This window comes from Otolemur garnettii, unplaced genomic scaffold (genome assembly GCF_000181295.1).
Source record: "Otolemur garnettii isolate 467f Iridium unplaced genomic scaffold, OtoGar3 scaffold00269, whole genome shotgun sequence".
NCBI classification, from domain to species: Eukaryota; Metazoa; Chordata; class Mammalia; order Primates; family Galagidae; genus Otolemur; species Otolemur garnettii.
In genome coordinates, this window is record NW_003852664.1 from 1,024,040 (window position 1) to 1,036,694 (window position 12,655).

Below are 12,655 nucleotides of genomic sequence, written 5' to 3' on the forward strand. Positions count from 1 at the left end.
CAGACGCCTCTTTGCTCCAGTGCTCCCCTGGCTGCCTGGGCCACTCATCTTGGCATACAGTTTTTTACTGAATGATCCTTATTTCTCTCTGTTTCTTCTGGAACATCTAAGAAGTTAGCTGATGTTCACACTATCGTTTACATCCCTTCCTTTTATTTTAAGTAAATCTTACCTGACATGTGCTATTTACCAAATGAATGCCATTGACGTGTTAATTCCCTTAGATAGTGAAATTTTTCCCCCTTTGGGATGGAGCCTCTCTGCAAATACAATTTCTTAAACTCTATGGATTATATTGGTTAAGTAAAATTTCATAAGTCCGTTGAAAAATAACAAACCCGAGAAAAATATCCTGCTGCCTCCATTTTGGAAGGCCAGAGGGTTATTCCTTCCCCTTACCAGGTTATCCTATTTACTTTTGAAGGAGGGGAAACGGATTCTTGTTCCTCTTCTTCTTCCTCCCTTTCATGTCTCCTTCCGTTTCTTCTTTTACTCTCTTTCATTTTCATTTTCCTCTCTTTCTCTCTTACTCAACTTTACCTATTTCTGAAAAGGAATGTAGTTACCGCTGTACTTTCTTTAAAAAAAATCCCCTCATGATCTGTGACCTGGGAGGGATGATGAGTGAGTAGGCGTTTTTAATCCTGGAAAAGCAAGATATGTAGTGGTCTGAAAACCACAGTAGAAATAAAAGAAAGTAGGAAGGAGAAATACCATGCAAGAAGATTAAATCTGTGACGTAGAGGTGTATTTTATAAGCCCTTTATTTACCAAGAAACGCACCAGAAGATGAAAGAGAAAGATAGACACAAACTTAAAAAAGAGATCTATTGGTCAAAAACAATGCTAAAAATGTAAGGCCTGGCTATACAGGGATAATCCATTTTAGGTATTTCATATAAACTTTATCCAAACAACATTTTCTTTATGTCTTTAAAAATAGAATCTCTTTCCTCACTGAATGTGATTTTTTAAAGATATTATTGAATAACCACACTATTTTTTATTTCCAGCTAACCCCTGTCCCCACTATGATGAATATACCTACTGTGAGCAACATGTCAAACATTTTGGATGCAACAACACGGCAAATGAATTATTCTGCAAAGCTACTTGTCTGTGTAATACTGAGATAAGATAACCCTTATGATGGGTGCCTGTACTGGGCTGTGAAGACGAGGAGATGCCTGCTGGAGCGTGTCTTTTACCAGTTCACTTCAGTAGCTTTTGCTGAATGTCATTTGGTTTTAATTAAACTCAAGATCCTAACTCCTGTCCTAATGTATTCTAAAATAACAGAGTTTTCAACTTCCTTAGTGCCACAGTAAAAGGTCAATTTCAACATCTGCCTCAAATTTAAGTCCTTAGGTTCACATCATTCAAACAATGGCCTAACTGGGTTCCTCAACAGCATTCTGTACTAACGTGGGGCTGTACCTGGTTGAATCCCCACCTATTTTCCTCATGGTTCCAACCACCTGATGTTTGTCTTCCCAGCACAGCTAATATCTAGAAATAATTTCTCACTTTTTACTTTTACATCTACTTTAAATCAATAATTAAATGAATCAGCAAAGCCAACAGAGTACAGTCTCAACTTTCAACGTCAATGTTACTTAACTAAAAGTGGTTGAAATGTCTGGTTGTTTCATTGAACATCTATAGACATGTTTGTGAATCCAGGAAAAATAAAAACACCGTGTGCTCTTAATTTAACAAGCTCTGTATACAGCACTGAAAATATACAAGATACACCTATATACAGAGAGAGAGAGAGAATAGTCTCTCATTTACTTCAAAGAAATTATATATAAGATATGTGAAAGACATAGTATAATATGGGAAATAAATAAGTTCCTGAATACATACCAGTAATACATTATTAGTGCCAAATGAGCATAATTGCTTCTGTCTGGAGATTCAGAGAAGCCTCAGGGAGGAATGAAGATCACTATTTGAGTTGCAAAGCTTGTAATTACTTCAAGACAATGTTAACAGCACAGGTAAAAGCCTAGTAACTTAAAATGCATTGACTCCTCAGAGAACCTTGAAGGGCCTGATATAGGGCAAATGAAGGCTAGGAATGTTTGCTATAATTTTAATATTTTGAGATTAAACTGATACCTGATTCTACTCAGTTTTATATTTCTTTACTCATTTCAATACAACATTCAGGGAAGAAAAAGATTATGTTCTTTCCAAAAGTAAGCCACGCCTCTCAACCCTTTTGTGTCATACAGTGGCACTTGTCCCAGTTGCAAAAATTATGTATTGCTCCAAGAAAAACAGACAATTTGAGAACAATGCCCTCTTGATGTGATCTGTGCATGCCTTTCCATCTAGATCCGTGGGCATCTCTCCCATGTAAGTGCTTCCGAATCATTCTTGATTTCTATTTAAACTGCCTGGGTTAGGGCTATCCAACTGATCTATCTTCTGAGTAATTGTCAGTATAGTCATCAAGCGTATTAATGTCAGAACAATGCTTCATCCCAGGAGCACTGTAAGTGGGACATCATTTAATAGCTGAAATATTTAATAACTGAACTCATTATTTTAAAAAAAACTTATCATAATCGTAATAATTTACTCCCAGAAAGTTAAACGTATGTGCTGCAGTAAATCTTTATTCATTTCTGTATTGTTTAGGTATTATGATTTATCTTAGCTAACCAAGTGAGCGTTAGATTTTGGAGTGATTAATACCAACCCTGATTTCTGAACTTTTTATCCTTGGTAACTAACCAGTCCTGCAGTTTTCTGTAACATATAGGCCGACACTGCTACTGTACTCTCACCCCACACATACTCTCTCTAGACATTAATGGGCCGGTGATGCTTCTCAAAATTTGCATTCCAATTATTTGCCTTTCCACCTTGTCGGAGAGTAAGCATAGTCACATATTTCTTACAGGTGCATGAGGGAAGAGGAAGGATAAGTTTATACATAATGAAAATTCACATAACCTAGCCACAAAATTATGCCTCTGTCTTATTTGACCATTTCAAATCATGGGCTGGCTTATTTCATAACACAATATATTTGCAAATACAAAAAGGCTTTCTGCCAGCAAAAGTCCCTGAGTCCATTGACTACATGAAAAGTACCCCATAGTGAGGAAAGGGTGGGGGAACTCTCTCCTACACATTATTCTTCTGTTATTTCATAGGCTTTCAGAATCACATATATTCTTTGGAAAATAATAAAAAGAACCATTTTATATTTTGGATGACATTGTAGAGAACTTTTATTTATAAGGCAACACCTTTCTAAAAAAAAAATAAAGTCTTTCCATCTCTTTTCAAATTTCATTCAACATAGAATAAGTAAGTAAATATTAACAAGCCATTGTGAACCAGACACAACTGTGGCACCCTGTACTTTCACAGTAGTAAACAAGTTAGTTTTTTTACAAGAGCAGAGCGCAAAAGTTAACAGCATGGGCAGACATGCCGCCCTGCAAGTGTAAATTCAGGGCACAACACATAACTTGCCCTGTGACCTTGAACAAGACTTTGAACAAGATGACTTTTTTTGTCCTCATCTGTAAGTTATAATGAGAAGTAGTTATAGTGTCTACTTAATGGATGTGTTACAAGAACTGAATCAATTAAGATGCAAAATGGGTAGAAAAATATCTGATGTTTAAAAATGTGTCCAGTAAATATTTGATGGCATTACTATTCACCATTTATTAACTATTTCACACCCAGAACTTAAGCTCTATCTTTCAGGTACAAGTAAAATGTACTCCCTTACTTTCCCCTTTGGGAACTTAGCACTAAACACTTGTTATGATAAATGACTAATCTCTTCCCCATCCCAAATATAATTAAAAGTGTGAAATAATGTCTTCATATAAAAAGGGGTTTGCACAAAAACCTATAGTATAAAATCACCTTTGAGTCAATATATTCAACTTGGAAGAAATGTATGATTTAACCACATTATTTAATAATTCAAGGCAATCACAATGGAATATCAAGGATGGCTTTTATAGTATTCACAAGTTTATTCTAAATTCATTTTAAAAATAATTATTCAGTACTGACCACCAAAAATTAAAGATGTGCTTCTCCTAATGCAAATATTTTTGTAGAAAGAGGATAATTTTAGAGATTAGTTTTAAAATGCTAAGGAAGAAAATTTGAGCAAAATCGTGAAGACTTTTATTTGAAGACAGTAATTTCACTGAAAAAAAATTTAAAAAATAAACATCTATAAGAAGTGAAGTGAGTGAAAAGTCAAAATTAATTTTTAAATCTTTTTTCAAATCAAAGGTCGGCACATAGTTGACCTATGTGACCTATGCATATATTACATAAATATATAAAAAATAATCTATAGATTGATAACAATAGGAAGTATTGAATTAGAAAAACAAGTAGAGAAAATCCACTAACTATGTGGCATGGCGAATACACAGGTCATGAAACTCAGGAAAACTAGCTCTTTAATAATGATAAAAATGATTTTCAAATACAGTTAGAATTGTTTTTATCTCGCTAAGAATAATTTATGTACATGACAAATTCTATAAATCAGAGAAGTATGAAGAACCAACCTCTCTCCTACATCACTGATGGGACTAAAAATGTGTATAAAGCCCCCTCCTTAATGATATCATGTGATATTAAAAATACATAAGCTTTTGAATACATTAAATTCTCATGAAAGCATGTATTATAATGAAATATCCTCATGCAGGCTTGGCGCCCATAGCTCAATGAGTAAGGCAGCAGCCACATACACTAGAGGTGGCGGGTTTGAGCCCTGCCTGGGCCTGCTAAACAGCAATGACAATTGCAACCCAAAATAGCCGAGTTTGGGGCCGGTGCCTGTAGTTCCAGCTACTCGGGAGGCTGAAGCAAGAGAATCAGTTAAGCCCAAGAATTTGAGGTTGTTGTGAGCTGTGATACCACAGCACTCTACCCAGGGTGACAAAAAGAAAGAAAGAGAGAGAAAGAAAGAAAAAGAAATATCCACATGCAAAATTATGTTTCTCTAGATAAGATTTTTATGCCAGCATTATTTGCAACAAATATATAACTAAGTGGAGAAATGGTTAAATAAATTAAGAACGATTCATTATAAGGAATACTATGCTTATATTAATTAGCATTAATATAGAATAATAGAAAAATAACAAAAAGTTCATATTCTAATGATGAGTGATTCAGGTTTTAAAAAGTTAAAATTATTGAATATATATATATACACACACACCCCCATGATCTCATCTTCCTTTTCTGTTGCTCTCTCTTTTTTCTCCTTTTACTGTGAGCATTTTCAGATTTTTATATTTCTAACATCTTAATTGGAAACACCTTATGCTACTGTGAGTTACTTGAAATAACTTTTGATTCCATCTTATTAAATTACAAAATTTGACAAATTTCAGATAAAAGTTTTTGTATACAAACTTAAAGTTTTGGGTAAGGAAAGAAATACAAGTGGAAGAAAAATAATCAATGACGAGTCCTTAGTGTTGTGAAGTGTTTTCAATATGTTCGGTGATTTGGAAACACAAACGAGCATATAAATACTTGTGATTTTGAATATTAAAGAAACATGGCAAATAGTATAGTGGGGCTAGTCAAGACTCTGCAAGTGAATTCCCTTGAGAGAAAAACCAATCAACATCCCAAAGACTTTCTAACATGAACAGACAAATGCGGTCATGTTTCATACTATTGCTTTTATACTCCTCCCCCCTTTTCCAATACTCTTCTCGAATCTGAAGAGCAGTTCATTTAAATAAATAAAATGGGGGACATGTTGGGGGGGACAGGGTGAATTCCTCACAGACCTTCCAACTCAGGTTCAGGTTCCCAGCCAGGGGAATGCCTATGTGACTATCCCTGCATGGGGAAATCAGCAGTTCAGGCAGCTGAAACCATCAACTAGTAGCTTATGGTAGAAAAGTTGAGATGTCTGTCTGAAGAGATGAGACTTATTCTCTCCGCTCTCTCTCACACTCACACCCTTATCTGGCCACTTCAGATGTTCCATTACCCTATGTCCTGGCTTACCCTTTACTCAAACTTCACGGGACTATGTCCTCCTCTCTCTCATTCTTAACCTTGAGTGCTGACTACTGACTGCTGTGCATTCTTGCACATATACTCTGCCATGTACCCAATAAAACGATCCCGGGAACCAGGACAGGTGCTGCATTGTCCTCATGCTGCCCCCCCCTGACCCCAGGCACATGGAACAGTGTGTGCCCTCACAGACTTCCGGTTTCATGCAGTAAGTTTGATGTAAGTTTCATCCTTTCCTCAGCGCCATCTCCCTTGCTGGCCACGGTCTCAGGTTGTGGTCAACTAGAAGCCCAACAGTTTAGCAACACACAAATCTTAGTACCTGGCATTTGTTTTTAGTTTCAGTAGGTGTTTTTCATAAATCCACTCTATTCTTCTGAAAGTTCATATTTAAAAAGCTCTACCACTTAAAAAAAATGACTCAAGATGGATAAAAGATTTAAATCAAAGGCATGAAATGATAAAAATCCTAGAAGAAAGTATAGGAAAAACTCTTGATGATGTCAACATGGGGAAAGATTTTATGAAGAAGAGTTTAGTGGCCATCACAACAACAACAAAAATAAACAGAAATCAGACCACCTGAAAACCCAGTAACTTCAAACCCCATACAACCAAACCTGTATTTCATAACCCACTATCAAAACCCTTGTCCTTAGTCACTCAGTGAAACAGATTTGAGACTATTTCTATTTACAGATATCTTTTGCATTAAAGTTCCTTTGTTCTTTGGAAATCCTCATAGTCTCAATGATTACAGCAAGTGACCAATGCAACCTAGGCTGGACCCCATTTTGCTTTGGAACATTGGATTGAGTTGATAAAAGACATCCTTCCTGAGATGCTTTATGTCATAGTCAGTGGCCTCTGCTTTTTACCATCTGTCCCACAAGTGGACGTTTCCTCCTCACAAGGTAACCACTCTGCTGCTTTGCTAATAACTTTTCTTCCTTGTTGACTGTGTCACTTTTGACCACTAAAGGGTGGAGGCTGCCAGACTTACATGTGTTTGTTGTTCTAGGTTCTTGGCTCCCTCCTCCAGCCTGCCTACAGCATTGTTCTAAAGTCACTCTAAAATTGCCAAAGAAAGAACAACAAATACGTGAAACTAACTCTAGGCTACACCTGTCATGATCATAGCACAAATTTCTTTTCCTTCCTTTATTTCTTGACGTTACCTTTTGTTTCACATTTTATTTTTCTAAGTTTTTAGACCTAAATCCCTTGCTAGACTTGGCTAGCACTTATTTCATCAAAGTTCATACTTGTCTAACTCTTGCCCCAGCTGAGCCTATGCCAACCTTACTGATTGACTCAATCAGTAAGCACAAATTTCTTTTCCTTCCTTTATTTCTTGACGTTACCTTTTGTTTCACATTTTATTTTTCTAAGTTTTTAGACCTAAATCCCTTGCTAGACTTGGCTAGCACTTATTTCATCAAAGTTCATACTTGTCTAACTCTTGCCCCAGCTGAGCCTATGCCAACCTTACTGATTGACTCAATCTCAGTGGGGCATGAAGGAGAGAGAAATAGTGCAATAAAAATCCTGAGTGGTGACCTGTCTGCTTTCCTCATACATTAGACATTTCATATGTTGATGTTTGTGGCCCCTACCAAGAAAACAAAAGGAGCTAACCATCTTAGGGTACATCAAAATATTCCTCAGTTTCATAGATTTAATAAGAGGCTCTATTAAAATTTCAATTCTAATTTCTGTTATTTTCGGGCTGCATAAAATTCAGAATACTATTACATGTTTCTTAGATCTCCAGCTTAAAAGGAAATTAATGTTATCTGGCCATATTTCAGAATGTATACACACTTAAGGACTACTTTTTATTATGATATATTTATAACATTTATTTATTTTCTTAACATCTTTTTTGTCTGTTTCAGGTTCATTGGGGGTACAAAGAATTTGGTTATACTAATTGCATTTGTTAGGTAAAGTACCCCTTATGATTGTGTCCTACCCCCAGGAGGTGTGCCATATACCATAACCCCCCCCCATTCTCCCCTCTTCCTGCTCTCTCATTCTCCTGCCCCCCCCCCACTTTTAATTGATTTGAGTTTTTCTCTTACGAGGGTATGTATTAGATCATCTACTGGCTTCATATTAGATAGAGTACATTGGATTCTTGCTTCTCCAAATCATTAAGATTATCAGAGTCAATTGTCAGTGTCTCTTTACATGATTCTATCTGATAACTCCTCTCAGTTCCCCACTGACTACTGGAATGAGAGGCACATATTCTCTTTCTTTTCATTTCCTTCAGCTAGACACTACACAGACTATAATTTGTATAGCCCACATGTATCCTTTCTCTATGGAAGTGTTATCTTCACCATGTTATAATGGATGATGCTACATAACATAATACCAAGAAAAAATTTGGAAGACATTGAGAATTTCTCAATTCTGTGTAGTTATTTAATGAGGAAACATACTTTACATTATGCTGGCCTTTAAGGAACTTAGTGAAACTATAGTGAATGGTGAAAAGTTTATGTTATGAGAACTTGGAATTGGTGTCCTAGTCACATTCTTTGTCTTATTAGAAGTTGTCAACTCTGCAGAAAAAAAAAATTCATAAAAGAAAATGAGACTTCTGGGTGAGCAGATAAGAGGGCAATTATGTAGGCATGCACAAGTTGTTTTCTAGTTTTGATTAACTGACATATTACTTTATTTTATAATGAAAAGTCTTTTTAAAGCTAAAAGACCTTTTGAAAGCTTTAAAATCTACTGAAGTATTATTAGAAAAATAACTTTGTTACTGTTGGTTTGAAATCCTTAGGTTCTAATTGCTATTTGAAAATTTTAGTTGTAAAGGTCATTTTTGAAACACTTTATTAAAAGCAAAGGAAGTTAGAATTTTTTATTTATTCAGAGTATTGGGAGGGGTAGAAATGTTTTGATTACATGGATTGCTTTGGTACCGATTGAGTCATGGTTATAAAAGTGTGCCCATCACCCAGATAGTGTACATTGTACCTGTAAATAATTATTTCCCCTACCTCTCCTCTGCCCTCCCACCTGCTTGATTTCCTTTGAGTTGCACTTCCATGTGTGCACATGAGTGCTGATCAATTAGTTCCAACTTAATAGTGAGTATATGCAGTGTGTGAATCTCCATTCTTGTGATACTTTACTTTTGGAGAATGGTCTTCAGTTTCATAGAAATTGTGAAAAAAAAAGGCATTAATTCATTTTTTTTTAAGATAGATTATCTGTATATCTATCCTTGGTAGAGTTATGTGGCATCACAGCTCACAGCAACCTCAAACTCCTAGGCTTAAGCAATTCTCTTGCCTCAGCCTCCCAAGTAGCTGGGACTATAGGAACCCACCACAATGCCCAGCTATTTTTGTTGTTGTTATTGTTGTTGTGGTTGTTATTGCTGTTTAGCTGGCTGGGGCTGGGTTCAAACCCACCAGCCTCTGTGTATGTGGCTGGTGCCGTAACCACTATGCTACAGGCACTGAGCCATTAATCCATTTTTTATGCCTGAACAGTACTCTATATTATACATATACCACTTTTGGCAATCCACTTAAGAATCAATGAGCACTTGGGTTGATTTCACATCATTGCTATTGTGAATTGCACGACTAAGAAAGAAAAATACAGACCAATCTCCTTGATGAATATTGACGAAAAAAATTTCAATAAAATCTTAGCAAACTGAATAATTCAGCTACATATCCTACCAAAAAAACCCCACTATGACCAAGTGGGCTTCATCCCAGAGATACAAGAACAGTTTAACATACACAAATCTGTAAATATAATCCACCACATAAATAGATACAAAAATAAATTCCATATGACCTTTCAATAGACACAGAAAGCCCTTTGACAAAATTCAACACCCTTTTATGATAAGAACTCTTAACAAGGCTCAGCGCCTGTGGCTCAAGAGGCTAAGGCGCCAGCCACATACACCTAAGGTGATGGGTTCGAATCCAGTCTGGGCCCATCAAACAACAATAATGGCTGCAACCAAAAAATAGCCAGGCGTTGTGGCGGGTGCCTGTGGTCCCAGCTACTTGGGAGGCTGAGGCAGGAGACTCACTTGAGCCCAGCAGTTGGAGGTTGCTGTGAGCAGTGAAACCATGGCACTCTACCCAGGGAGACAGCTTGAGGCTCTGTCTCAAAAAAAAAAAAAAAAAAAAAGAACTCTTAACAAAATAGGCATAGATGGGACATACTTCTAAATTACAAAGGCCATATATGACAATCACACAGCAAAATTAAAAGCATTCCCACTTAGAACTGGAACCAGACAAAGTTTCCTGCTATCTCCACTTCTATTCAACATAGTTTTGAAAGTCCTCACCAGAGCAATCAGGCAAAAGAAGGCAATCAAGGGTATCCAAATGGGGAAAGAAGAGGTCAAATTATCTCTTTCCTGAGGACATGATCTTATATCTAGAAACCCCCCCAGAATTCAACTCCTGGAATTGATAAATAAATAAGGCAAAGTCTCAGGTTACAAAGTCAACATACACAAATAAGTAGCTTTCATATATGCCAACAACAGTCAAGCTGAGAATCAAATCAAAGATGCAACACCATTCTCAGTAACAACAAAGAAAATAAAACACCTGGAAATATATTTAACTAAGGAGGTGAAAGATCTTGATAGGGAAAACTATGAGGCACTGAGGAAAGAAATGGTAGGGGGTGTTAACAGATGGAAAAACATATCACACCCTTAGATCAGCAGACTCAACGTTGTTAAAATGGTTATACGACCCGAAGTGATTTATAGACTCAATATAATACCTATTAAAATACTAACACCATTTTTCATAGATCTAGCAAAAATAGTACTGGAAATTAGTTCTTTGTATAGAACCAGGAAAGACCCTGAATAGGCAATGCAACCTTACACAGTAAGAACAGAGCGAGAGGTGTCACCTTACCAGACTTCAAAACTATACTACAGATTGTTTTTCAATTTTCCCTGTCATAATATAAGCTGGAAACCTCAAACTGGCATCCCTCTTGTTATGATTTTTGTAACCAAGAATAATAATTTCAAAACAATAATGTAATCCGCCTCACTTTTTCCTTTAAAAACTCTTCTCTTCCTTTACCTTTTTGTGTACGCACATAGTAAGCATATTCCCATTGCAATGTTTTATTCCCAAATAAATATCTTTTCTTTTAGAAAGCCTCTCACTGTTATTTAGGTTGACATTTAAAAAGTGAATTTTTTTTTTAAATTTTTCCTTTAGTTACCACCTATCAGGAAGAGATTGCATAGAACTGATATTATTTCCTAATTAAATATGAGATTGAAGGTTAGAAATCACTAGTAATGTCATGTGGCTAGAATTTTTCCTTGTGGAGGTACTAGAATGCAAATAAAATGTTTATTCATATACGTATGTGTCTATTAATGCTATTATTTCCTCTTAAGTGGACTTTAGTAGCTTAGATCTTTCCGCGAATTTGGTGGTTTCTTCTAATAATCAGATTTATTGTAAAAAATTGTTTATGTTATTCTATTGTTTTACTCTCTGAATCCTGGTATTAAAATATGTGGGATTTTTCCTAATGAATTTGATATATTATCCCTGGAATCTAGCTTTTGTCCTTCCATTGTTTTAAATTTAAACAAGATGTAAGGTATTTATAATCATTTAATTATTATTCATCAATAATATGTCACAACTTTCCTTATAGATATTTAATATGCATAGAAATGCAATAGACTTATAAATATGGAATTCATCTGGAAAATGCAAATGTGATTTTATCACTGGCAGATGAATGGCTGCATAAGTTGATGAACAAATTCAAAGTGTAATGTTTTGCAAAAGATAATGAAAGGACACATCAGAATTATTAAAATACTGGCATAATTAGCATATGGTTCTCCTGGTATTAATGTTACCCATGTAATTGGAAAAAGCTGAATTTTTTTTTTTTTTTTGGAGACAGAGCCTCAAGCTGTCCGCCTGGGTAGAGTGCTGTGGCATCACAGCTCACAGCAACCTTCAACTCCTGGGCTCAAGCGAGTCACCTGCCTCAGCCTCCCAAATAGCTGGGACCACAGGCGCCCGCCACAACGCCCGGCTATTTTTTTGGTTGCAGCCGTCATTGTTGTTTTTGGTAGGCCCGGGCTGGATTCAAACCTGCCACCTTAGGTGTATGTGGCTGTTGCCTTAGCCACTTGAGCCACAGGCACCAAGCCAAAAAAGCTGAATTTTACCACACTTTTAAATAATTTAAGAGGGAACAGGATGCTTCTCAAAAAGTATCTATACAAATATCAAATCAAAATTAGGCAATGGAATTTTCTCTCTGTTCCAATGACTATGCATTAAGCTTTGGTTGGTTGGGGGTGATGTGGGAGTGGGAGAAGGCAGCAGGCGTCTCAGAGCAGTCCTCAGGACCATTCTTAGTCCAGTGTTACTTCCCCTCCCCAGATGGTTCCCAAGCCCAGCCCAGCCCAGCCCAGCCAGCCGTTTGAATATGCACCTAGCAACATAGATCCAGATTGACAGGACCATTGACCAATCACCAAGCTAGATTTCCTTTCCTGGTTTAACAATGGCTGTGGTTGGTGGGACACAAGTTGGGAGATTGGAAGAGG

General features: G+C 36.5%; 1 protein-coding gene across 1 annotated transcript in view; it reads left to right on the plus strand.

The window, feature by feature from the left end:
- Positions 1-1,141, plus strand: part of CRISP1 (cysteine rich secretory protein 1) — a 19,374-nt gene extending 18,233 nt beyond the window's left edge. The window contains exon 7 of the mRNA XM_003802980.1: positions 1,014-1,141. Coding sequence (XP_003803028.1) covers positions 1,014-1,141 — 128 coding nt within the window. The remainder of the gene's footprint in view (positions 1-1,013) is intronic.
- The last annotated feature ends 11,514 nt before the right edge of the window (positions 1,142-12,655 follow it).